At 42.1% G+C, this 27740-nt stretch overlaps 1 protein-coding gene across 2 annotated transcripts in view; it reads left to right on the top strand.

Annotated features, from left to right (window-relative positions):
* The window catches only part of Rsu1 (Ras suppressor protein 1), a 177077-nt gene that overhangs the window by 27284 nt on the left and 122053 nt on the right, over positions 1-27740 (top strand). For both annotated transcript variants that reach the window (XM_034511072.2, XM_076939509.1), the window contains exons 4-7: positions 16778-16898; positions 22123-22241; positions 24026-24108; positions 24358-24472. In XM_034511072.2, the coding sequence (XP_034366963.1) occupies positions 16778-16898; positions 22123-22241; positions 24026-24108; positions 24358-24472 (438 nt within the window). The remainder of the gene's footprint in view (positions 1-16777; positions 16899-22122; positions 22242-24025; positions 24109-24357; positions 24473-27740) is intronic.

Here is a 27740-nt window from a genome sequence, read left to right as displayed (position 1 = left end):
ATCACTTGAGAAAAAACTATTAAAGTTTATTTAGGTGACTACTAAGATATGTATGTCCCCCCACCTCCTTAGAGAATTCTTTTCTGTCCTGTGTCTGCTGGTAGTTGAGTTGTGCTCTTTGATAGGGGTATTATGTTCTAATGATGATAGGAAATGTCTGGCCAGTGGCTAGCATTTCATGAGGGAACTATATTGAGCCAAGTGTGGCAGTATATAACCGGCGTCCCAGCTACTCAGCAGGCTGAGACAAGAGGATATCTTCAGCCCAGGTGTTCAAGTCCAGTCAAGGGCACAATATTGGGTCTCCCCCAGCCCCAAGTCTCAACAACAAAACTATATTAGAATAAAAGTCTTTGTTCTCACCCATGTTTCTTCCTCCAGTGGGGAAGATTTCACTGTTGGATGTGCTATTTTGTTTCTGCTTTATAGATGGAGAAAAACTTTCAAGATTGTATACATTGAATATATTTTTCTCATTTTTGGAGACTGGTTTCTGGGTCCCTTCTGTAGGACTCTCTTGGGCATCAGTGCTGTTTTGGAGTGGTCCCAAGGCAGTAGAATTGATATCTGTTTAAAAGGAATATCTCGAATGAATGATGGGCCATTTTCTTCTTGGCGTTAAGGCTTTAAAGATTTTAATGACAGGGACCCACACTCCTTTCTCATCTCTAATTGACTGTCACCTCTTCCCACTTGCCACATTTCCTGCAGACTTGAATGATTTCCTAATCATGTGGCAAGCATTTGTTAGGGGGCTTTCCGAGTCCAGTGAAGTTGAGCGGAATGTCACGTTGAGGGATTTGTGTTGTGGATTTATGTGTGCGTGTGCGTTATACAGAGCTGGAGGCCATGTCACGGAACTGTTGATTATTGAGAATTAAGAATGGCAGTGAAGGAGGGCCCCTCGTGTGCTGCAGACAGTCTTCTTAGCTCATTTTTAGGCAAAGTGCAGATCGGTGAGGAAAGGCAGAGAGGCATCATTGTCGTGCTTAAGTGACGGTGACCACAGCAGCTGAAAATGAGATCTACGTGTCACATGTACTCTTTGTGATAGGTAAGGCACAGGTCATATTGTTATAGCGCCTGTTCTTACCGCCCTTGGCGACCACAATTCCAGGTCAAAGGAGCTTGGCAATTTGTTTCAAAAGGTGCACTGCCATGAGATTTCAGAATTCCTTAAGGCTTTCAGCAGGAATTCCTGACACTCCCACATTTGCAGCTTATGAAAACATTGGCCGATTGGTAGGTCTTCTGTGTTCACTCCCGTTTATGCAGCTGTGTTGCATTCTTAGAGATCATTCATTGATCTAATCTTTTAAAAAGCACCCCTCTAGCTGTTGTTTGACTCTTTCTAACGTATCTGCAGAGACCAAAGCCTTAGGAATTGATGAGGGTCTCTTTCTCCAAGCCGTAAGATCTCAGATACATTAGAGAGGGGTAAATGTGTACTGTGCTGCCTGTTAAACAGATTGACCGTGTGGAAGAACCCGAACTTTGTCTTCTCGCCCCCATTTGCTCCGTCTCCTTTCATTTGAGATAACTCTTGACCTAATCCAGTAAACATTAATTAATCGTCTTGGTGGGTTCTCTTTCAAGCTGTCCTGTAGTGTCAGTGACACCCGATCTGTTCCACTAAGGTCAAATTAGCATCTTTTACTATTTTTCTGGCATTTAAACGAATGACTTAGCTGCGGTTTTTCAAGTGTTTATAGTAAATATGTCCATTTGACGGCGGCATAAGTATGCATTAAGTGTTCGCGGCTGAGACCACCCCCTGTCACTTTCTATCCTAATGAGTGTCTTTCACTTTCCATTGTCTAATAGGGGACTGGCTGACAAGGCTACATTAAAACCACCGGGACTCAAAAAGATAAACCCCTCAGCACGGCTTACTTTTATCTTGCTAAAGTATTTGTGTTTTTCGAGTACAATGCCAATTACATCGCTCTCTGACATTTCCGCCTGCTTGATTATGGAAGGAATGACGAGCTTACTCAATCTGGGACCTTGTTTAGGGGCCACACCGTTTGCTTCTGAGTTAACATCTGCTCACTGGAGCACTGGGTTGACAGCCCTTTTTCTATTGGAGGTTTTGACCTCGACAGATCCATGCGGGGTAATATAATACAAGTGTGGCTATGGATGCCCTAAGACAGCCTTTATCATCCCAAGGTCCAATATGTTTGTGTGCGTGTGTATGTTGATACACTGTATTTCTGTGTTCATGTATGTGAGTACATGAACGCATAGACACCAGAAATTCAAGCCAGGTGTCTTCCTCACATGATCTTTAGCTTATTTTGTGCACCAGGGTTTCTCACTGAACCTGTTTGCCTAGGCTGGCTGGCTGGGAACCACATGTTTGTACCTCTCCGACACATTGGGATTACAGGTGCATAAACCTCCATACTGGTCTTTATGTGGAAGCTGGCTGATGCAACCAGTGCTTTACCCACCAATCTATCTCCTCAGCCCTAGAATTTTATTTTACCGTACGTCTTTCATTTTGTAGACCTGAATTTGACATTCTTCTAAAGACTTGTTTATTTATCTATTTATTTATTTATTGCTGGGGATGAAGCCCAGAGGTTTGTACATATGAGGCAAGCATTCTGCCACCGTGAGCTACATCCCTGGGTCTATAAGCAGAGATTCTTCAAGTCTTCTCTAACTGTGAAACAAAAGAAATTAAAATACTAGGGCCCCAGATACAATTGTTGGTGATCTACTTTCATCACAAGTAAAGGTTTAAATGTAAATGTTGATAGAGTCTGGTAAAGTCGCCAAGGGTATTGCTGTCGGCAGCACCTTTCTCAGACATGCTCCAGCCTGTGGCGTGTTTAAGGAGGTGATTCAGAGGAACAGCTTACTCTTTTCTTCTGTGTTTCTGCTATGATGGGTAGAGGGACATAAGGGATTCTTTCTGGCCCAATGGCCAGAGTTTCAGAATAAAGAAACTTTCAAAAGTTGCACTTACTTATTTATTTCTATAGTTCTGGGATTAAGCTAGGTTTTCATTCTTGTTAGGGTAGTACTAGCCTGCTCCAACCTAATGTTAACCTTTTTTTTTTTTTTCCTTTTCTTTCTTTTTCTTAACGAGACTCATTTCTGTATCTAGTTTACCTGGGTAAATTCAAGATTGCTCAGGAAAAGCCAGAGGGGAAACAGTGGACTGAGATTAAGTGGGGAACCTTTGGGATCAATAGGTTTCTCAGGAATTAGCTGGTGTATAGTTTGCCACCGTCTTCTGCCTTTCTCACCTCGTTCCTACTGCCAACATACTGGATCTTAGCGCCCCAAAGAAAAGGGCATTATGTCCTCGAATTTGACATCTGCTTTATCTGTGTGGTCGTGGATTTGCATTGTCTTAGAGGTATGCTGTTGTAGTGGTGCTATGATTCTCTAAAGCACTTGTACCTAGGGGGAGCTGGGATGAAAACCACTCCAGGAACTCCTGTTCTTCAGCTGCTTCCTGGGCTCCTGCCTGCTTCAACTTTGCTTCAGCTTCCTGTGTTATTTCTCTGGGTGGGATGGACAGGCAGCTGGGGCTTTGGCTATTTTTTTTTTTTTTTTTTTTTTAGTCAAAATTACCGTTCTCCCCCCTCTTTCTTCTTCTCTTTGTCTGTCTCTGTCTGTCTGTCTGTCTGTCTATATCTATCTATCTATCTATCTATCTATCTATCTATACCATCTTCTCATTCTGTGTCCCACAGAAGTACTCTAAGCCTGTTGCATATGAAGTAGGCACTGTTGTAGTAATACCAGTTGAGAAGTACTAATCCCCAGCGGTTTGGGGAGGCTTAGCCAAGGACCTGCCTGCTGGGATAAATACAGTAAGAAGAGACAGGTGTTTATCACAGTTCTCTGTCCCTGAGTACCTTTGCCGTGACCTTCAAAACGCCAGCATTTGTGAGCTCTGAGCCTTCTTCAGATGGCTCCTCAATTTGGCCCCAAGGTTTCAGACTTTAGCCTTATTTCTTCGGGAGACAGTCATTTTAGGGCTACGCCACTAGAGGTCACTGTTGAGACACACATGTGATTCGGGCACCACCACCCTCCCCATCAGGTCTGGTACCTAAGATTGAAAAACAAGTTTGTGTTGTCAGAAGAAATGTTTCTGGCAGCTCTCTGGCTTGGCTTCGTACCACAGGGCATGTTGCTGGTGCCATTTACATAGTGAGGTTTTGTCACATGTACAATAGATCTTTATCAAAAGAGGTATTTGGTTTTTCTGTTTGATTGTTAAAACTGAAATATATATTCAGTTCCACACACCATTTTTTTCCCCATTGCTTTCTTGAGTTAGGAACAATTCTTCTTTCCCCAGTATGTCTAAACAGAAGGAAATGTATTGCTTTCTACACTCTTCTGTATTGGATGTATTTGAACTTTTTCTATAGCAGGATGTTCAACACACACACATCTGTGATGAAGTGTTAATTTACAAATAGCAATTAGAATTGGGAAATATTCCTTTTGCTCACATTCACACTGATATTTGTACTAACAAATGGCATTGTGTAAGGAAGGATCTATGTGTTATGAGTACCTTTAACATGAGTGAGGAAACATCTCTTTTCAACATGAAACTTCTTAATTTTGAAAAGTGATTCTGTATATAAAACCATCCATCTGAGGATATTGCAAACAGTTTAAATAAAGCAACAGCATCTTTCACTGTATGGCTTCTATGGGTCAAGCATGGAACCCCCATCAGTTTGAGCAGTAAACACAGATTGCATCTCTTGTCTTTATGATCATTGGGCAGCCCTCTGTTTCAGACAGTGTGTGTCACTGAATGTGAAATCACATGATTGGATGCTTTGAACTTTTAACTGTCATGTGGGGCTTTTCCTGAGATATTGCCAGTTATGGCTGCAGTTTTGGGTCTTAGCTCTGGGCTCTATCTTGTCATTTAATGCATTGGAAATGGCTAGGCAGTAAACCCATGTATTATGGGCCAAATATGAGTTTCAAAGAAAGTGATTTCCCATTAGTGAGAGTTTAGATATGAATCTGCAGTATAGTGAACAAGAAAATTCTGGGATATTTTCTTTAGCAATTTCAACTCTTTGTTTGTTTGTTTATAATGAAGGGTCGTGTTCTGAGTACATAGAGAGTTAAGACAATGTTTGTAAATTTTATGTGCATGAATAGAATATGTACCACGAGTATCATTGTAAGTGAACTGAGCAGGCTAAAGATTAAAAAGAAAAATACAGCATTCTGAAATGTCGAGATCCAGCTGTAAAGAAGAGAATGGAGCAGGCCTTAAAAATGAGATAAACTGAAAACCTTTCTCATAGCCATAATAGATTGTTGGGATGAGTGAGAAATATTAACCGTCTTAATTCATAAAAATGACCTTCTACGCCCTCCCCAGACCCTGCTGCTCCTAGGTCTGCAGTTTGATCTCCTTTCATGTCCTAGCTGTCATCCTCCATGCAAAAGAGTCCTGCTTCTGGGCCCGGGTGAAATTAAAGTGTGAGGGGGCGGGTATGCAAAATAAATCTCCCATGCCGTGAATCTATCTTGTGACAATATCAAAACAACTTGCTGTTTGCATCTTAACAGAGCACAAATGTATTTATAACACAGAGGCTTTGATCAATAGCTTATTTTTTTAATTAGTGCACATTTATCAGCTTGTTACTGTGCCATCGTTTGAGAGATTGGAGTTGAAGAAGTATGCACAAAGTATTTTTGAGCCTGACAGCTATTAATTAAACAATATCTCTCTGTTGGTCCCCATAGTCAGGTTACCTTGAAAAATTGCCTGCAGTTGGCCACGTGCTGTTACTTTTGGCTTTAGTAAGCAGGCGTGTGAGGTCATCCCATGTGAGAGTGGTCCAGCTCCAGGTCAGGCCGCAGGCCTTGTGTGCAGTCAAAGGAAATTGTCCCCCATGTACCTCAGCCGAGGCTGACGGACCATGTTCCGTGTGGTTCGCTTGCTGCTGGCTCTCGTGACATCTCATCCTCAGCTGAAAGCCCATGTCCTTTTGGTAGCTACTTTTTGTGCCTACTTTGGTATCCTTTTTCTTGGGACCTGATCCATGCTAAGGAGAAAGCTCCCGTTACTTCTCCAGTGGTATAGTTTTAAACGGGACGGCATCAGTCAGCTGGAGAGATCTGACAGGCTGTGAGGACAGTGAGGGTGTAGATGAACCTGTTACCTTCCAAATTACCTTCCTGTTTTCATCCGAGGGGCTGATCTTGAAGAGGGTTTTCTTTTTATTCACAGTTGAATGCCTGTCAAACAGAAGTGACTTAACAGCAAAAAAGAACATGTATATCATGTTGCCTGATGTCGTAGGACCATGATGAGCCAGCCAAGGTTAAATTGAGCACAACAAAACACACACACACACTCACACACACTCACACACACACACACACACTCACACACACTCACACACACACACACACACTCACACACACTCACACACACACACACACACACACACACGAGAGAGAGAGAGAGAGAGAGAGAGAGAGAGAGAGAGAGAGAGAACAAAGAAAGTGTGTGTACATAGCCTAGGATGTGCAATATACAGGTTTATGCATTTTTAAAAAATGATCTGTTAATTATTCTTAAATCATTGAGCGTCATTGTTGTTGTTATTGTTTTAAGAATCGAAGCAATAGTGAGTGTAATCCCTGCAGAAGTATACATGGTGCTTGTGATGTTACTGGCCTTGGGTCCTGCTCTGCCCACACGTCAGATCTTTAAGCCCATGCATCTCAGGTTTGGAAACCCCGGGGCTGGAACGTCAGTGGTGCTGTATTCACAGTGCAGATATACTTGACGCTGTTTCTTGAAGAAAGTTCCCCAGAACTTTAGAAAGATGATTTTTCTAAATGAATGAAAAGCTGGTATAAAAAATGTCAATAGGCACCACGTGATTTATTGGCTTGAATTTATATTTTAAAATAAGGATTTATAATCTTATAGCCCACCCCTAGTCTTGAGTGGAATGTGGTTATACATATATACATATATACATACATATTAATTTTTAAGTAATAAAATTCTTGTGACGACTTTCCCTTTCTCTGTCACTCCACCAAGTAGGACAGACTTGTCCTGATGTGATTAATTATCACGTGACAGATTTTTGACCTTCTATTCAGTCTGAGCTGTCTTTTGTTTGATTTTTTTTTTCCCTTTTAATTTTCAGTAGCCTTTCTCCTCGCCTGTATGTTCCTTCTTCTATTTATGTTACTGTTTTCCTCTCTGAAGTCCGGGCTCCTCTGTCATCCTTTGGAAAGCTTAGATGGACTGCCATTGTTTTCATGAAGTCCTTCTCTCCCTCAGAATGAACCGTGACCGTGTGGTGTGTGAAACAGAAGGCTCCCCACAGTCCATCCCGTTGTGAAGGACAGCACCACACGTATGCAGTTAACTGAGAATTAAGCAAGGCAAGAGATAGCATTCATCAAACTGTATCCTCTGCTTAATGGAGGAGTTACACTTAATGTGGTTAAATAATTGGAGTCAGAGGTTCTGAGGCTGCAGCACCCCGGGTCTCTGCACTCCCATCTCCCCTGACTGCTTCTCTAAGTGATTTATGTGTGCACTTTAACTGTCCCAGGCAAGGGAAACCTGGTGCTCTTTGAACCAAGCATTTCCGTGGCTCTGGATCTTTACTTGTTTACAGTAGACCAGGCGGAATTGCCAAGGTTGGAGGGCAAGCTTTCTGGCTTACACTGGGTGGGTTGTGTGTAGCGTTCTGTCTCTGGCCTTTCTCCCCTCCCCTTTGTTCCCTGCTCATGGAGTAACCCCATCCTCTGCCTCTAAACATATGGTCTGATAGGCAGAGAAGCAACCCCATGCAGTCTCTTGGTGGCGAGTCTCAGTTGTAAAGAGAGATAGAAACATGGGCAAACTGCTCTAAGCATGTGCTGAAGGTTGGACTTAAGTGTTGTCTGCCTCTTATTGTCATAAACATACATGATCATACATGTGTTCACATACTACACTATGTTAACTATATTGTTATATTATAGTGTATTACATATAATAAAGCATGTGCATCAAAGAGGCTAAGCAGCTTTTTATACAGCCCAGGCTGGCTTCCTCTGTTGATGGAAGACGTGTGTCTTTTTTATTTTTGTCTCTTGTTTCTGTTGGTATTTCCAAACTTTTGAGGGTTTGGGGTTTTTGTTTGTTTGTTTGTTTGTTTGTTTTTTTTTTTTGTAGCAGGATGTCTTTCCTGCTCTTCCCTTTCGCTAGATATCACTTTGTCTCCCCACCTCCCAATGCTGTTTCTTCTCCCTTGAATGTTGATTGTCCCAACCAACAACCAAATCAAAGCTCTCGGCTGATGTGTGACTGAGTTAGTCGGGGAACCAGAACCACATGTGATTAGGAACACGCTTCTTTTCTGCTAAGTCAGTGCAGACTTCAGGCGCCAGCCAAGTTGTGTCTGCTCAGAAGGGCAGCAGTTCATGCCCGTCCGCTCCTTAGGCATCACGTGTGGTTGTGCATGCACACTTTTTATAGCTCAGGGAAATACATTTTTGCTTGTTTGGGTTCATATTGCAAACCCACTTTATTGCTTGTTTGTTGCCATTTCCTCCTAATTTTTATATAACTGATTGTTGGCTTTGCAACTGGTGGGGGGAGAACACAATTGTGGGTCTATGTGGTGATTAACTCAGTATTTTGGGGGGTGGTTCATAAAACTACTTAAGTTGCAGAATCCTAAGGAGGTCCATGAAACGTGTGTGCCCAAGGGCACACACGCTCAGCGGATACTTGTTGATTAGCCACAGGTGGAACTGCTAGTTACCTGTATGTCTAATAATATTTGGGGAGATGGTGGCCTTTATTAAGGTGGGGGCTTAGATACTTGGTGAATTTTTACTTTTACCTTGAGGGCCATCTAGAACCTGTTAAATGAAAACTTGCTTCAGTGTTTCATAAACTTTATGTTTTTAAATAACCCGTAACTACTGTAATTCGCTGCTTTAATAGCCGTGTTGGAGGAAATCCCATAAAATCTGTGAAGCCGAACACGATTAGTTCAAATTTCAAACTCGTACAGTAATATATAATTACTTCATTATTCACCTTGTGTTTTTGGCCAGAAAGCAAAGGTAATTAATCACCATAAGTGCAAGTGACCTTTTTTATTTGCATATAGAATTCCCAGGAGCATAGTTATTTGCATGTGAGAGTTACGATCCCTCTTTTACATGGAGTCATTGAAATGGCACCGAAGGCTAGGATTCTTGCCTTGCTGTGGGAGCCAGCACAGATGTAAGGAGTCTAGACACTGCGTCTGGTGGGAACGGGGGCTGGTCTCTAGCTGTGTCGGGTGAGGATTGACAGCCCCAAGACTTGACTTTCACCAGCAATGTCCCAAGTCCTATTCCAAACATGTGCTGTGGTGTTGGCTTCATTCAGGCTACAGGAAGATGGCGGCCATGGGATGTCTGTCCCATACAGTACCGGGTCAGAGCAATGCTAGGTGTCCATCTTTTCTAGAATGGTTGTATCCCTCCTGTTTGTTATATATCATGGGAAGCCTTGCTTATTTTCACATACTATACTGTTGTTGGTAGCATTTCTTTATCTTTGTTGTAGGGATAAGCTAACTTAGTATTCTTCACTACTCTTTACTCTTTTAAAGAAAGGCTGTAAAAACCTAGAGGGTAAAGAAATAAAAGACCACACATTTTCATTATTTATTGTAGCAGCCAGAATACTTATGTGTACATTTTTATTGGCTATTGTATGTGTGTGCATGGTATGTGTGTGTGCGTGTCTGTATGTAACTGTGTGTATGTCTGTGTGTGTTTATGTGTCTGTATGTGTGTGTCTGTGTGTCTGTGAGTGTATATCTGTGTGGGTCTCTGTGTATTGTATCTCTGTGTGTCTGTGTATGTATGCATGATGCATGGGTGTGTGCATGGTGTGCATGGGTGCATCTCTGTGTGTGCATGTCTGTGTGCATCTCTGTGTGTGTGTATGTGTGTGTCTCTGTATATGTCTGTGTGTGTATATCTGTGTGTGTATCTGTGTGTCTCTATCTCTCTGTGTCTATATGCATGTCTGTGTGTGTGTGTGTGTGTGTGTGTGTGTTGGGCTGCATTTGCCATAGTGTGCATGGGGATCAGAGGACAACTTTTGTAGAGTCGGCACTCTCCTCTCTTTATGTGGGTTCTGGGAAGATCAGACTAACCCAGCCTCTCAGATTTCTCTGCAAGTGCTTTACCCCTCCAAAGAGTCTTGCTGCCCCTCCAACACACCTTTAATGTGCTATGGTTTTTGAAACAGTGCTGTTTGTTTTAACCTGTTTTGATGCCTCCAGGGTGTTATTGTTGGGGGCTGTGGCAGGCTCTTGGCCCTGTGAGGTGCCTGTTCCAGTTCTCTCTCTTCGAGTCCTTGTGGGAATTTGCATTCTATCGGTGAATTCTTCCCATAAAGGAAGTTAAAGCTGAACCATGAATCTACTATGATGGTTGGGTTTTGTATCCCAGCTCAGCAGCCACTAGAGCTCAAAACAGCTCTTGTTTCTTCTGTAAAAGTTGTCAGAGTATAGCTCTCATAACACTGAAGTTTGGTGGTGGGGGTTTGGGAGGAGGTCATCTCTGGATTTCATGTCCTTGCTTCTCATGAAAACCCACGTTCTGTGCTGCTTCTGATTTCCTGGCAGCGTGGGTGTTAACACAGCACGCCATCTATTAACTGCCCTTCTGGAACTACAGGAGAACCACTGCCGATACTAACCATATGGCTCCAAAGACCAATGCATGGCTTCCTGACCCCTCCGTGGGCTGCACCTAGGCAGAGCTCCCATCCTTATGTTTTGCATGATGCCTACTGTTCCCAGAGCCTGTCACTCTTCAGAGTTTTGTCTCCTAATTTTGTGAGCCCAAATGCTTTTGGTCAGAAAGCCTCTGGACTGGTGGAACCTGCCTAAGCCAGTCTGTATGATGTGCGCTCAACAACCCAACATGCTGTGTGTAGTGCAGTCCTGATGTTGCCCTATAACACCTGACCTGTCTGTCTCTACTGGACCACACTTGCTTGTGATGGATTTGTTCCTGGGTGACATATTCAATGACTTTTTATGTTGTCTGTCCTACCTACCCTGCTGTTTTCACCAGGAAAATCTTTGTTGAGGAAGCAGCACTTGACTGGAAATGTTGTCATGGTAGCATCCACGTTGGGTGGATTTGTCCCAAAGGGTTTTGTTGTTGTTGTTTTATCTTTTTTCCTTTTTCTACTTTTCCTCAATCCTTGGGTTCACTCTTAATTTGGATAAGATTGTTTATATAACTATCTATCAGTCTATGTGAATTGGGAATAGGTATTGAAGAAATGATCTTGATATTACCAAGACTTTGAAATATTTACAAATTCAGCATTTCATGGAACCATGAGAAATGCAGGCTTTCAAGTCTGTCCCCACACCACTGAGATAAATCTTGGTTGCCCTGTCTGTGAATATTTTGATAGGAGATATGTACTCTATGTTTTAAAGCCCACAGCCTTAGAGTAGTAGCACTGTCCAATAGAATGCTCTGTAGAGGTGGAAATGAGGCCTGTAGAAGCCACGGGCCACGTGGGCTGCTTGTCCAGCTCTTCAGGTCTGACCAATTTGACCAAACACTGAAAGTACTGATGAGGTGACTTAAAGAATAAACGTTTCTTTTGACATGTGGTTTTAATGGTTTCCAGTCTATTCTAGTTGGCCTGGTGGAATGACTCAGTCCACGATTCCCAGAACATATGGCATAACTTCACATGGCTGTGGACCAGGAAGTAGAGAGAGTAGGGTTGGAAACAGGGGCTGGTCTGTTATCTTCAAGGGTTGCTCCTAGTGACTTACCAGCCACCAGGCCACACCTCAAGACTCCATAGCCTCCCTGAACAGTGCCACTAGCCAGGAACCAAGTGCTCAAAACCTGTGTCTGTGAGATCTTAATCATAACATTTTTTTTTCCAGTTTGATTTAACTAGTTTTAAACATCCATGTAAACAGTGGTTACCCATTGGGCAGTCCTGCTCCAGAGAAATATTTTTACTGTGTGGATAAACTCCTAACGTGTTTTAAGATACATTATCAGCCACAGAATTACTAATTTTATGTCACAGAACAGAATCTTCCAAGAGTAGACATAGTTTGCCTAACTTTTCTTTTTGCTGGAGGAGTTTGCTTCTTGCCAGCTGATTGAATAAAACTCCTTCTTCAGAGTCAATGATTGGCCGTGTAGCTTCTGCCTGTTAAAACATAAAATAGTGAGAAGCTGGAGAGATGGCTCAGAGGTTAAGAGTGCTGGCTGCTCTTCCAGAGGACCCAGGTTGGATTCTCAGCTCTAACATGGAGGGACACAACTATAACACCAGGGTATCTGATGCCCCCTCTGGCCTCTGCAGATACCAGGCATGCACATGATACATGCAAATAAAACACCCATATACATAAAATAAAATTAAAAATATGTAAAAATATTAAAAATATGGTGATTGAATGTCCTCTTAGGAGTCACATCCTTCCTCAGGAATAGCACTAGTTACTGATTTCTTGCAGTTGGAGCTCTAGTCCATGATTTGTAAAGTGAAGTAGAGACGGGGGGTGTAGTATGAACTGCCTGAGGAAGTGTTCTGTGGTGGCCAGGAACTCACTTTGTAGTTCTTAAACTTGCCCTCCTCCCTCCCATCTTAGCCCGCTGAGTGCCATATTACAGGTGTGTAACAACACCATGCTGGCCCTGATGACCTTAGACTCATAAAATAGTGTCCCTCAAAGACAAGCTAATAGGACTTTTTAAGTTACCCGGGGCCCCTTGTGTAACTTTCTGGATACTTTGGAGAATATTTGCTCAATTGTTGAATCTGGGCCAGAATATAAGATAGACTTTAAGGCAATGTTCAGGTTTTTGTTTTTTGTTTTTCATTAAGTAAAACTTGAAGGAAGAGACAGGGCTGTGCTGGGTTGGTTAGTCTGAAATTGTTAGGAACCCCAGAAAGTAATCTCAAACAGGCCCTGGGTTAATAGCTGGGCTGAAATGTCTCCAGAGGTGGCACGGTCTTCCCATTGACACTGAGTGTCCTTTGGGAGCCTAGGAACCCCAGAGAGCAGTCAGGGACTCTCTCTCAAATTTAGCAACTGAAGTTTCAAAATTAGAAGAACTGTCACTGACAAGACAGAAAATGCTACTAAGTTCGTTGTGACAAGCAGAGTTCTACATGACTGAGCATCCTAATTGGGGACCCCAGTGTTGCATTATTTAAATCTGTTATCATTGATTTCCAACAATCCTTCTTGTCTTAGACTCATAAAATGTTAAAAGCAGGTGGAAGAGCATTTAAAATGACCACAATCCATCTTTCTCATTTTACTTTAAAGGAAAAAGAAGCCCAGAAAGGTTGTCTGTTAAGTAAGGAGACACACAGTAGGGACAGGGCAGAGTCAGGAAATGTCTGAGTCAGCCTATGATGCCTTTGATCAGATACCTCAGTTTCTCCACTGCTTCTGTGTGCTCAGTTCTGCATTGTCTATAGACACAATGATCACATACCAGATACCTCGCAAGTAGATGGCACAGGGTTTCTGAGTTTGTGTGTGTGTGTGTGTGTGTATTTGTGTGTTCATGTGCTCACACTCACATGCTATGGTGCACATGTAGAGGTCAGAGGATAGCCTCTCGGAGTCAGTTGCTCCGTGCACCATATGGATCCCCTAGGATTGAATACAAGTAAGTCATCAGCCTTGGCAAGTGACTTTAACTGCTGAGCCATCCTGCCAGCTCCATTAATTATGTTTTCAAATGCTATTTTTTTTCCTTTTTCCTTTTCTTATTTTTTGCTGAGCTGTCCCACAGATGCCTTGGAATATTTCAGGAGAGGCTTTTGGTGGGTGAAATTTTACAGCCACCTCTTCATAATAGTCTGCGTTGTCTGTGCCACGATTGCATGTGATTTACTCACCACACATTTTATATTGCTAACCTTTTACATTTGTCATGGCTTTGTTGGGATTAGCTGGCTTTCCAAATGCTGGCTCCATTTCTACTTTAGATTACGATAACCCTTTCTTTATAACTTTCTTTCTTTAAATAGCATAGGATGGCTTTCTTTATCCACAAAATACTATTCTAGATGGAAGGGTAGAGCACCTGCATATATGGTTAGCATTCTCTTGATTTTGGTTGGATGAATGGTCCTCTGTCCAGAGAAGTTTGAATGTTATATTCTTTCTATTTTTACTGTGGCTGATAAAAAAAAATCTGTAGTTTACAGGGAAATATTAGCTATGCATTCATTTTCCTCCCCTTTCAGCGCGAATGGAGTCTTAACACAACACATTCAGATGCACACCAAAGGCTGAGAGAGGTTTGGTAAATTGAATGTGGGGTTATTGTTTGTGTCCACAAAACAAAGTCCTAAATCACATTTAACATAATTGGTGGTTTTAAATTGGACTGCTTTAGCACGGAGAGTGAAATAATCTCTCATCCTGTCAAAGAGGCGATACCTTTAGACCAGCATTTAATTGCATTGGCAGGGTAAGTTTAGGGAGGCGGCAGTAATTCTGGCCACATTATTCTTGGTTTGTGGCTAAATTGAGATCATCATTTTCTCTTGGTTTCAGTTACTTTCTTTATTGCTCTTCAAGCTAATCAGATCACTATAGTGAGTGTAGGCTTAGTGGTAGCTCGGGGCTGGACGAGCTCTGGTAGCTGCCCTTCACTTTGGTCTGTGGAGGGAACAAGTGACCCCGAAGGGTAAAGTTTGATGGTGTCCTCAGTAATTGCTCATACGAATGGAATGCCATTTATTTACACAAAAGCATATGTGCCTAAACTATGCTTTTGCAGCTGCTCTGTTCAAGTTATGGTCGTTTGTATTAGTAGCCACAAGTCATTCTGGGATTCTTCCCAGAATGGGAAGCCTGGACTATTTCGTAAAATATTGGCCCCCTCATCGCCACCCACTTTGTCATGGGACCACTGCCACCTGTTCATGGCGCTGGTACACACCAGTCTTTATGTTTTATATCCCTCCTTTCAATGAAAGCATGTCCTTTTCATTGTCCCAAGCAGTCCCTTTTAAAGAAATTAGGTCATTGATACCTGGGGTATTTCTCAGTGTTGAAGACGGTGACTCAGAGCGAGCATTAGCACTGGACCCCTCTTCTTCACTTTACCTCTCGTGGGAGTTACCAAGTGCCTGCCTTGAAATGGCTGTTTGGATTCCTATCTCATAGAGCTGTGCAAGTGTCCTAAGTACAAACACTCCTGGTTCTGAGCTTAGACGTAGCCCAGAGGCAGCAAGGCTGGTCAGTAGAGTGTCTTTCCCAGCCTTCAGGGGCAGATGGAGAAGGGAGAGCTGGCAGATTGGAAAGGAAATGTGTTGATAGAAGATGTGGCCCACTTGCTTGTTCTGGATTCAAGGCCACATTGCTATTCTTAGTGATCTGGAAAGTTTGGGCAGTACAGTTCCCATGAACCACGGGCAAGCTGCATGTGTTTGCTTGTAGAAAAATTAAATGGCAAGTAGGGTAGATAAATGACAATATGTTGAAGTCTCCCTCCTCCACCCCTCCATCAGTGTGAGCCTTTGTGCTACCAACTTGGAGTGGGACATTTGTCCTTCAGTGTCATTGGGAGTTGGTTAGAGGAGCCCTGGTTACCAAAATCCAGAGACTCTTAACTCCTTACATAAAAGAGCACAGTATACGCACATAACCTATGCGCATCCGCCACGCACTCTGAATCATTGCTAGATGAAGTATAGCATCTAAGAGGTTGTAGATGCTCGTTAAACTGCATCATCTAGGAAGTAGTGACAAGGGGAGCCAGCTGTGTAAGGTTATTACAGATGCACCATTTTCTGTAAATATTTTTGATCTTTGGTTGATTGAGAATTCTGGATGTGATTTGATAATAAGGAAGCCCAGCTTATGTATGAATTAGATGGTCACCATGTCTCTTTCATTTGAAAGGGGAAAAAAGTGCTGCTTGTATTTTGTGTACCCCGAGTTCACTCAACATTTCTGCCCCCAATGTAGAGATACTGAGCGCTGGCTCTACTTTTGATGCTCTTAACTTGTGTTCATATGGTAGTCTATAGGGAAGGAGATGCCTTGTGGGTCCCAAGTGGATATCTTCATCTGTGAGCTGCACACTCTGTTCACAACATACTACTGAGTGGGTTCTTTGAATGTTTATGTAAGAATGTATTGATCAATTGTTAATTTAATGTGTGTGTGTGTGTGTGTGTGTGTGTGTGTGTATCAAAACACAAAGGAAAAAGTCAGAAAGGAGGAACACTGAGTATTGTACGATTTCAGCCTGAGCTTTAGCTGCAACTGAGGTCAATGGTAACAAGGACAGCTCCTCAGATATGGGGTTATTTAAGAAGCTTGAGTGTATCCTCCTTCATTGGGTTAGCTGTCTTCAGATGGCAGTTCAAGGCAACCACAAGGAAGAAAATAACTTCAGCTGTTACAGTGTGGAAGTGTGTGCCGTGTACTGTTCCCTGTGAGGCTGCTGACAGGGTGGGGCTCATGTCTTCCTCATTTCTGTTTTCATCCCCTCTGTACCTCAGAAACAAGTCTTGTCAGGTAGTTTGATCTAATCACACAAAGGGAAACACTTCAACTTCCACCTGGTCAAGAATTTTTACCCATGAAAGTAAGTAACCCTACAAAATGTATGTGGACAGCACTGGGGTTTGACCTTGCTTGCGTTTGATAGGGAAACATGTGTGGCTAGCATCCTTTGCCCCTTGAATTCACATGCAGCTTCTCCGTCCCTATAGCTGTGCCGCCAAATGTAGCAGAACTGAAGAACTTGGAGGTACTTAACTTCTTCAATAACCAGATCGAGGACCTGCCCACCCAGATCAGCAGCCTTCAGAAACTCAAACACCTTAACCTTGGGTGAGTATTGGAGGAGCTTGAGGAAATCACCACCAGCAATGAGCTAAAACCAATGTAGGGTGTGGGCAAGCAAGGGGAAGTATTTATGTGATTATCCAATAGGAGTAGTGGGTGTCTAACTGCTTTTAATGTATCAGGTTTAAGAAAAGGCTTGTTTTAATATTCTCAATGTTCTCCATTAGTGCATATCCAGTTGAAAGCTAATTGAGAAGCTAATTGTTGGCACAATAAGGAATTTTTTTCATGATATTTTGTTTCCACTAAAATGTTATGTCTGTTATGTTGGCCAAGGAAGGACTGACTTGCATAGAATTAATTGTTCAGATAAACTGTTCTACTGTTGGCCTGTTTTCTCTGTATATTACATAGAAATAGTTAGAAACACACCTTCCTTCCATGCAGTGGCCCCCCATGTTGCACTGTGACTTTAAGGCATTCTTCTGTGTTGGGGTTGGGGGGGGTGGAGGACAACCCTACATTTTCACACCAAGGTGAAAAGAGGAAAGTTTATTCATCAGTGAGCGACAACAGTACCTTGTACCCATCCATATATTACTTGGCAGTTTTCAGAATTCCTGTGCTGGCACTTGACCCTGGACACATTTGTGAGGTGGAGATGGTGGGATTCAGCACTTTCCTTTCATAGATAGGCAGTCAAGTTCTTCTCAAGAGCTTGCTCCTGATTTGCTCCTGATTACCTCTGACTTTGGTGGCTGAGTGCAGTGGAGACCTCTATTGATTTGGGTCCATCAGACCCTGCGGATGGCAAGTGGAATTTTGGCTTTTAAATCCCATCTTCCCTGCCCTAGCTGTCAGCTGAAACTGTCTATTCATGTTTCCATCTCTGTGCAAACCAATGTCATTCAATTGTATCCACTGGATGCTGTAGTTCTATTAGCGAGTTAAATGGGGAGAGGGGGGGAATATGCTGGGTATTTATGAGTCTTATAGGGAGTTTGTGAATTCGTTGTTAGTCCATTCTTTCCTTGAGGGGTTTGGTTAGCTGCTCTAAATTTGAAGCTCAGTTTGGATAAGAGACCAGCTTTGCAAGATCAAAGAGCATCTATTTGCTAACCTGTGAGAGGTAGGAGAGTTAAAGAGAGAACAATGTTACTTCAAATGACAGTGTTTTCCCTTGCTGGTGCTATCACTGGATCCCCATCAATAAAACATAAAAGAAAAGGTTGTACATTGAGTTTGAAGATTATTAAGTCCTGGTACTGGAGAGATAGCTCAGTGGGAAAGAGTGCCTGCTTTGAAACCAGGAGGAACTGAGTTCAAATCCGCAGCACCCATGTAAAAGCCAGGATTTTCTTTGTGTACTTATAATCTTAGCACTGGGTTTATGAAGATAGACACAGATCCTGGGAACTTGGTGGCTAGACAGCCTAGCCAAAAAGGCCAGCATTAGGTTCAGGGAGAGAACTTCTCTATAAAACTAAGGTGTAGGGTGATTAAAGAAGACACATACTTTATGTTCTTCTCTGGCCTGCACAGGGGCACACGATACATACATGTAAATAAACCACACACATATACACACACAAAATATTCCATTACGTCATATGGTAAATTAGTGTGCAAAATGCTGAAAATAGGTATATATTTTTACTGTTAAGATCCATTTATAAAATTATAAAACACATATAGGATATATGCAATATATGCATACATATTAGTATATATATATATATATATATATATATATATATATATACATTTGTGTGTGTGTGTGTGTGTGTGTGTGTATTATAAGGATATTAATGCACAGTCCATATTTGGATAGCATGAAATTAGGAACATGACCTGACATATGTTAATCAGGACACAGCATTAGTGATTATTATCATCATATTTCACGAATTTGTTCATTTATTTCTTGACTATGTAAGTGCCTATTCTATGTCAGTATTGCTGATAGGGGATCAGAAATGAGTGTCATGGTATGAACCTTTGGATTGGGGCAGGGTACATTGTCAGTGAGCACAGTATGGTCACAGTTGTGTTGCAGCTGATGAAACTGTGACGGAACCAGAGACAGGAAAAACATTTGCCTATAAACGAGGTTCTCTAGAGGTTTTACACAGGCCCAGTGCTGGATCCCGAGTAATGTGTGGAGATGAGTTACTCAGACAGCTAAGCAGCCATCTCAGGCTGGGACAGTGGCACATTTCAGCGCTCAGGGCAGTGCACAGACTCAGTGTAAAGGTGAGGCGGGTGTGACCAGGTGAGATGCAAGAGCCAGCCAGACACTTGGGAATGGTTACTGCACACCTAATGGGTGCTTGCTGAGTTCTAGCTTGCTACCAGGAGTCATTTTAGGTAATGGTCACCTCACACTACGGTGGGGACACCTGTGGCAAACAAATAGGTGCCAGTGGTGGCAGGGAGTCAGGAGTGCTACCCCGATTTACATAGTGGAGCTCTGGTTGCAGATCTTCTCTGCAGGAATTTGTCCTGCCAAGTAGTAGATGTGAAATAAGAACAGTTTTGTCTGAAAGCTCAGAGCAAAGAGAGTTAATGGAGGTTGAGGTGAATGGCAAGAAGCTGGTGGGAAAGCCACCTTTGTGTCCAAGGTGATCTGCATCAGTGGTAGTGGGGACCCAGGGGAGGGATTTAATTTGAAAACTATGTAGAAGGAAAATTGCCAAGACAGTTACGGACAGGAGGGGATCCTACCTAGATTCCTGTGTTGGGCCGCTAACATTGGAATTAGAGCTGGAGACACATTTGGGAAGAGCATAAACTCAGGCTTGGTTTAGTTGACCTTGGGCTATCTTAGGACAGAAGGGTAAACTTGATGACCTTGCACCTTGGTTACTTCCTTGCCCTTCTGGAATAGCTTGTATTTTCAGCTCTAAGTTTATTGATTTATGTAAAACACCTTTCATTGTCTGATTTCGTAGCTCCATAGAGGGTGTCATTTCCATAAAGATTTTAGGTTTTTGTTTGGCAGGGGGGAGGGGGGGATTAAGATGGGTTTCAATAAAGGCATCTCTGCTCTTGGATCTCATGGAGGTTTATCCGTGCACATTAAGGCAAGGGGAAGGCAGGTTGGAGAGGACCGCTTAGTATTAGCAAGGCCAAATGAAAGTGTGCACTTAGGAGACCATAAGTACCAGGGTTAGGTCCTTATCCAGAGAATACACTCACCAGTCTTTAGTTATGTGGTTCTTGCCATTTGTTACGATGAGTGCAAGACACAAATGAGCTTTAGGGCAGCTGCAATAAGAGGAAGTTTTGATCTGTTCTAAGTTTTAAAGCACAGCACATTGTGTATTTTACAAGAAATGAAAAGCTATGGGTGTTCTGAGTTGTCAGGGTGATAGTTTGGGGGCTAACTTCACTGTAGAGAACGCACCCAACTGCTGTGGACTGTCAGCCTAGTTTGTTGCTGAAGTTCATCATGTAAGCATTTGGTAGTTAGGGAACCAGGAGTGCTTCGCAGACTGGCTTCAAAGGAGCACTGAAGCATCCTGTCTTATCGGTGAGTAGTCTAGGAGGTTGTTTGGCTTTGAGTAAAATCAGCCTGGGTCTCCCTCTCCCTGAGACTTGCACATCTACCTTTCTCTCGGTTTCCCTTCTGCTTAGTCATTTTTTAGCAGGCCGGATTGGTCGAGGTCCAACAGCAGCATTGGATCTGTTATTAGAATGATCAATGGTTGGATTGATTTTCAATGTCACGGTCTCTCCTCTCTTTCAGTGTCTGTCAGCTTACACTGAAGTTGTTTATACAGTGTTTAAACTGACTTAAGTATTCTCAAAGGGAGCCTCAATAAGAGATATAAAGGTCTTGAAGGATAAAAGATAATATCAAAAAATTTTCTTAGATTTTTACATATGTATGTACATGTATGTATATATGTTTTGTGTGTGTGTGTGTGTGTGTGTGTAATTTGTTTCTCTTTTGTGATAAAATGCTAGCAAAAAAAACAACTTTGGGGAAGAAAGTGTTTCTTTGGCCCACAAGTATAGTTCATCATCAGAGGAAGGCAAAGCAGGAACTCAAGGCAGGAACTGAAGCAGAAAGGACAGGGAAAACCTGCTTACTTGCTCACTTCCTCTGACATATTCTGGTCCCTTTCTCATACAGCTCAGGCCCCCCTGTATGAGGAATGGCACCACCCAGTGTCTGGACCTTCTTATAACACTGAGCAATGAGGAAAGCCCCACCCCCGAGACATGCCCATAGGTCAGTCTAATAGAAGCAATTCTTCACTCAAGATTTGTCGGGCATTGCTAGATGACAACTAACATTAGCCGTCACACATACATGCTCACACATATAAATGTGTATATATCTATCATAAAAGTTACTGTCACCTTAACCTTCTTGTAGTGTGTCATTGAGAAGTGTGATTTTCACACGGTTACACTTGCAGTCTCCAGAAGTTTATCGTCTTGCATACTTGAAACAATTCATTTGCCTCCCCCTGCCCCAGGCCCTGGCAACCAGCGGTCTCACTAGAGATAATTCTGATCATAAGTATATAGGTGTTGAACAGGAAGTAGATTCCCTTCCCATTACAATGAATGAACAAAATAAAGCAAATATCCCAAATGCATGTTTTGAATTGTCGTTTACATATGTTTAAGAAAGTTTCTCTTCAGACAGACAGGCATTTTAAGTGTTCGTGTGCAGAGGGGTATTTAAGTTTTTCTTTTGGAGGAAGTAATAACTAAACCTTTCCATACATTTCACAAGCATAGGTTGTTGAAGTAAAACTGTTAAACTATTAGTACTACATGATCTCAGTGTGAGGTAAAAATATGAAGATCATCTACATAGAGTAAAGTGATGTTTACTTGAGGCAGGTGGTGGGGACCAGGGAGTTAAGAAATTGTTAAAGGACCAAGAATTTCAGTTATTCAGGAGTAAGTTCAAGAGGTTATTATATACCACAGTGAGTGGCATTAACAATATTCACTATGTTTGAAAATCGCCCACAGAGTAGATTTGTGTGTATTTGCATTCCTGGTATATTCTCAGCACAACACACACACACACATACACACACCCCATTGGTGTGGCAATTTCTTCTTGTCTGTTAAATTATATAAATACAATGAAAAATCGAGTACCATTTAGTGAATGCAGAACCGTGGTGTGCTTTTGGACTTTCATCCTGCTGAACTTGGTTTACACTGAGAGTTAGTTTCCAGTGTTCTGTATACATATGTGCCTTTTACGAGGTGACTTGTCCCTTCTGTCCCCAAATCGCAGCATGAACAGGTTGAACACACTGCCTCGAGGATTCGGATCGCTCCCAGCTCTGGAAGTCCTGGACTTGACTTACAACAACCTGAACGAACATTCTCTTCCGGGAAACTTCTTCTACCTCAGTGAGAAACTTTTAATTCTGTAAATCTCTTTAACGTGGTACTTCGGTTCTAAGAGTGAAAATTTATTTGCCAGTGCTGAAACTCATGAGAGAAATTATTGGACATATATATTTTTTCACCACAGAGTCCTTTTGAATATTCCTTCATTGCTCAGCAGTATTTATATTTGATGTATAGTTGGCTGACACCATTGGGCAGACGTGGGCTTAGTAATGTCACATTAACTTTCCAGGAGAGATGTTAGTACCTCTACAGGTCTCACATTTAGCTCAGAATCTTGACTTCCTGCTTAAAAAGTGTGAACAACAACAACAAAAAAAAGTTTTCCCCAGTTTCTATTAATTCCCTGAAATATACTGCTCAAAGATACTCTAGACAATTATTTGTTGAAGTCTACCCATTCTTAAACTGCTAACAATTGTTTAAAAACCCAGCTCAGATCCTTGTTCAAGTCTTTGAAGAACTCTCCTTGCATGGACTGATTTATTTTAGTATATAACCATTATAGAATCATTTATTGTAGGTGGCCACATAAACATTTTCATAAATTTCTTGCTGTAGATGCACATAAAAATCAGAATGACTGGTTTTCTAGCCACTCAGGAAATACTTAGGGAAGAGCTGTGTGTTTTAAGTTAGTGTTCTGCATCTGTGAGCAGTGACTTCTGTGTCATGTGGAGACTATGTTGGTGATGTTCTGTGTATTTGTTTATGTTTCTTATTTACTTTTGAGTCAGGGTCTCACTCTGTAGAGTTGTCTGGCCTCGGCCTCAGCATGGACACCAGTCTGGTCTCATGTTATGGTGATTGCCCTTGCCTTAACCTCTTGTCATCATGCCCACACTAGAAAATCTGCTGCTTCTGAACCAATCTCTGACATTCATTTCACAGTTTACCTTTTTTCATGGCCTCTACCAGACATTCCGAAGCACATGAAACCAATTCTAAATTATCTTCTTGAGCCTTGGAGGAAATTATCTTTGTTACACATGTTAACATTCAATTTTGTCAACCTTACCCCTGTTAGAATATAGGTAGATAGCTGTTAAGCCATTATTTTAAAGTCCCTATAATAAACGGTGCTTTGTTGTTATTCTTGTTGACTACTGTTTGAGGATTTTATCCTCCAGTGGCTGAGATCACACCATCATTGTATAATCTGTGCATGGTATGACTTTTGGTATTTTGCTCACTTCAAGCTTCAGTCTCTTAAATCCATGTCATCTGTTTAACCCCCTTGTCTTCATATAGTCTTATCATTAAAGCTTACAGTGAGTCATCTGATTAGGGGATCAATAATCCTAGATGATGGTGCCTATCACGAGAAGGCCCTTCATCTTCATATTTTTTCTTAACAGTGATCTGTCTGTTTAAGAAAGCGCTAGTCTGAGGTAGTAGATCCCATTTGATGCATGAACCCCTTTGCTCTGGATTCTAACGTGTGTGGCACGGCAGCCCTTCTTTCTCTGGAAACGCAAATGGGTGTAATCGATGTGATCTCTGATGTGTGAGAGGAGAATCACTACCTTTTCTGAAAACACTGAAACTGTGCTGATCTCTTCCTGTCAGTCTTCTTGGATACAGATGTTTCCTGAACATCCCAGTGCCACAATCAACCAGTAAATCTAGGTCTGACCTGCTTGTTATTATAGTGAGCTCTAGACACGCCACAGTCTTTTCACCAAGCCAGGGTTATTAATCAAAGCCGACTCCCTCGTATCGATCAGACCTCAAATGGTTGGATTCCACGCCACCCTGCTTATATATTGCTGTTTAATTTGCAGCCACCCTGCGTGCACTCTATCTAAGCGACAACGATTTTGAAATCCTGCCTCCAGATATTGGGAAGCTCACAAAGTTGCAGATAGTAAGTAATTTATCTAAATTCTTAGAAAATCAATTCACTCCTGCAGCCCTTGTAGGAGTGGAATCGAGTCAATTTGAGCAGGAGTAAGGTTTGTTTTGTAGGAATGAACCAGCGCTCCCACTTCTGTTTCTTGTTTAGCCACAGACACTTTTGAATGAATTGAAAAGATCAAGCCTTGAAGGGTGTGAGTTTCTGTTGAACACCTCTATGAAAGATTGTTTTGACAGTTCCCTGTTTTTGTATATTTAGCTCAGCCTCAGGGATAATGACCTGATCTCACTGCCTAAGGAAATCGGAGAACTGACCCAGCTGAAGGAGCTCCATATTCAGGGGAACCGCCTGACCGTCCTGCCTCCAGAGCTGGGTAAGGTTGCTAGTCCACAGTCTCGGTGCTAGGTTCAATGAGTAGTCAACCTAACATTGCAACCTCTGGCCAACCTCTGTCCTCTCCTGGGCACTCACTCACTCTCACTCACTCACTCACTCACTCACTCACTCTGATCAAGTTAGTGCCATTTGTCATTGACCAGAGCCCACATATTATGGATTGACTTTCTGTGATACAGCTAGCATAGGGGACAGCATTTCAGAAACTGCTCACTAGGGATGGCCTAGGACACGGTGGTGTAGTGGGAGGGGCTTGGGGTTAGTAGTTAGAGCTTCCTTTAGAGTGCTTATGTACGAGCTGAGTAGGCTTTCTGGTTCTTGCTGCATTAATAATAACTTTTATCAAAGCAATACTCTTATTATCTGTTAGTTATTTTCTTGTTTTTTCCCCTGAAAAGTTTCACCTACTTGATGAACCGTATTAATTACAGCTATTTGAGAATTCCTTTTCCATTGGTGGTTTTGGTTCTGCCCTGATGTCATCTCCAGTGAGAATTGTTAAATGTATACTTATTTGTAACTCTTTGGGCCTGTTTCTTGTGGATAAATTTCAGTCCCTGTGTGGCTCCCGGCAGGTGTCTGGCTTCCCTCTCTCATGACCTCTGAACCCACAGCTTCAGAGGTCCTAAAGTGGTCCTGACCTTCTGCGACAAGCTCATAGGTGGCATGTACTTAGAATCCCAGCATATGGGAAATGGAGGTAGGCCAATCAGGAGCCACCTTGGGTCACACAGTGAGACTCTTTAAGCAGAAACAATAAAGCCACGAAGTTTGCTGACTTCTCAGTTCTTCTCTCCTTTGATAGAACCACCTGGCTTTCTTGAGCTGATACTATTTCTTGGTTACTTGGTTCTCTACATCAAAATAGCATATGGAAAACAACAACAACACTCAGTGTGACTCATACTTGTTGGAGAAAACCATTCTGCACACAGAACTGGTGCTTTTCAAAGGCCAGCCATGACAAATGAGGATATATGATGACATGAGAGTAAGAACATTTTCACATCTGTCCCCCGGCTGTCACCCCATGCCTGGCAGAAGATATCAGTCAAACACAATCTACTGACTGATTTAAGGAAGTGACAACTTCGGATACTAAGGTGGTAGGAAGGTCACAGACACAGTTTGAGTTCTGTCTACTGTTGGTATATCCAGCATCAGCCACAAGTGGGCTGTTTCCTAGCCATGTGTAGCTCCTGGTTGTCATGCAGGAAATTCTAGTTCTGAAGCAAAGTGCTGAATAAAAGATAAGCAGGGGCCTGAAGAGATGGTCCAGCAGTTCAGAGCATTACTGCTCCTCCATCAGACTCAAGTTTGGTAACCAGCACCCATGTCAGATGGCTCACAACTACCTTTAACTCCAGCTCCTGGGAATCCAATGTTTCTCCAGGAACCTACATACCTGTGGCATACTCTCACACAGACACTTTCACTCATGCATACACTTTAAAAAATACGCTTTGAAGACAAGCAGTCACCTGATTTCATGGAATGAATACCGGTCTCCCCACTTTGCCTATCTTCTTCAACAGCCCTGCTGTTGGAGGTAGGAAGACTGGTTTTATTTTATGATTTTTCAGGGCTCAGGGGAAACTCAGCACCTTTCTTCACTGACGTACAAGAAGTCAAGTTTTACTTTGGAAAGAATAAAGCACAGGAGCTCCCCTTAAATTTTGTTGTTGTTGTTGTTGATGATGATGTAGTATAGACGTGTAAGCCTAGGAGTTGAGATGCTAAAATAGGAGAGTCCCAGGTTCAAGGCCAGCCTGGACTTAGTGGACCCTGTCTAGGGTCTTATCACATGCTGTTTAGTGAAAAATTTCTAAGATGGAAAAACTTGCCTAAGGAAAGACTCAGGGCAGTGATTGTTAACCATGGATTTTAGCATTAGCGATACTTGGAGACTTTTTACAGAACATAAGTAACCCGACTCCTCCCACGCCATTGAATCAAAACTCCATGTGTGAGACAGATCCTTGTGTAACAGGATGAAGCTTGCTCAGCACTTCTGACGTGTGTCTTCAGTTAGTGTGATTAGTAAAATTGGAAAAAGTAAATATGCATTTGGTCACCACTGTGACTTTTTTTTTTCAATTCTTCAAGCAATATGGTAATACAAAGTATAGGCCAGGCAATTTTTTGTTGGATAATTTCTTAGAAATGTGCTCGAAACCAGAATAGCCCAATCTATGAATTTTTAAACTATTCTTTATTTTTATTTTACGTAAATATTCCATGTCATCATTTTTCTCTGATATTTTCTTTAAGCTAGCCGATAGCAACTTGTGTGTGTGTGTGTGTGTGTGTGTGTGTGTGTGTGTATTTTTTTTTTTTTTTACTTAGGAATAGAATTGAAAAGACTCTTTCTATGCTGCTGTTTTTGCTAGCCATAACTAGAAAATGTTGGTGTCCACATCAGCCTGGTAGTCTTTTTTTCTACTTTAAAGTGAATACTTTAGTTTGAAATATGCAACATAGTCTTGGAAGCCTGGGCTAATAATCCAGGATAAAGGTGAGAACTCTGAATTACCTTTTTTTTAAGCATTTCTAGCACAACTGGGTTTGGTTATTTTAAAAGCCAAAGGTGGCATATTAGTTGGTAATACAATAACAGGTAGTAAGGCCTTGGAGGCCAGGTCACTGTGTTAAGTACTTTTCCATGCAGTCTCTCATTGCAATCATGAGAGTGGTGGACAAACCTTTTAAGGAGGGGTAACCTGCCCATAAGGACACAGCTATGGAGTCACAGTGGCTGTAATTGAACCTGTCAGTCTCTCCTCCTGGCCTTCATTCCTGACCACTATGATGGGCATCTGCTTACCCATCTGGCAGGAAGAAAAGTCCTAGACATGCACTTTTGAGTTGGAACCAAAAGACAGCACCCCTTCAAGATGGTGAGAAGGAAGATTCAGACAGTGAGGCCAGTGGCATGCCTAGTCTATGAGTTGCTTTGCTGGTCTGTGAGTGAGGCTGCAATGCTATCAAAATGTGCCAGAGATGGGCTTTGCAAAATGAATTACTAAGCGAGCACCACAGTTGGAATGGCTTCTATTTGTACACACGATGCTGAGTGACCATCCAAACAAAGACCCTCCTCTCATTCAGCTTGTCTTCGATGTCTCTGGAGTATCCTCTGGATGGAAGTTTGCCTCTGGGTATATTTTTAAGTTGTATTTTTTTTTTTTTTTTTTTTTTTACATATTGGAATAAGCAAGTGCTCCTAAGATTTTGTGAAAATTCTT

The sequence above is a fragment of the Arvicanthis niloticus genome, chromosome 8 (assembly GCF_011762505.2).
Source record: "Arvicanthis niloticus isolate mArvNil1 chromosome 8, mArvNil1.pat.X, whole genome shotgun sequence".
NCBI classification, from domain to species: Eukaryota; Metazoa; Chordata; class Mammalia; order Rodentia; family Muridae; genus Arvicanthis; species Arvicanthis niloticus.
Note: the sequence above shows the minus strand (reverse complement) of the source record. Positions and strands in the feature narration are given on the sequence as shown.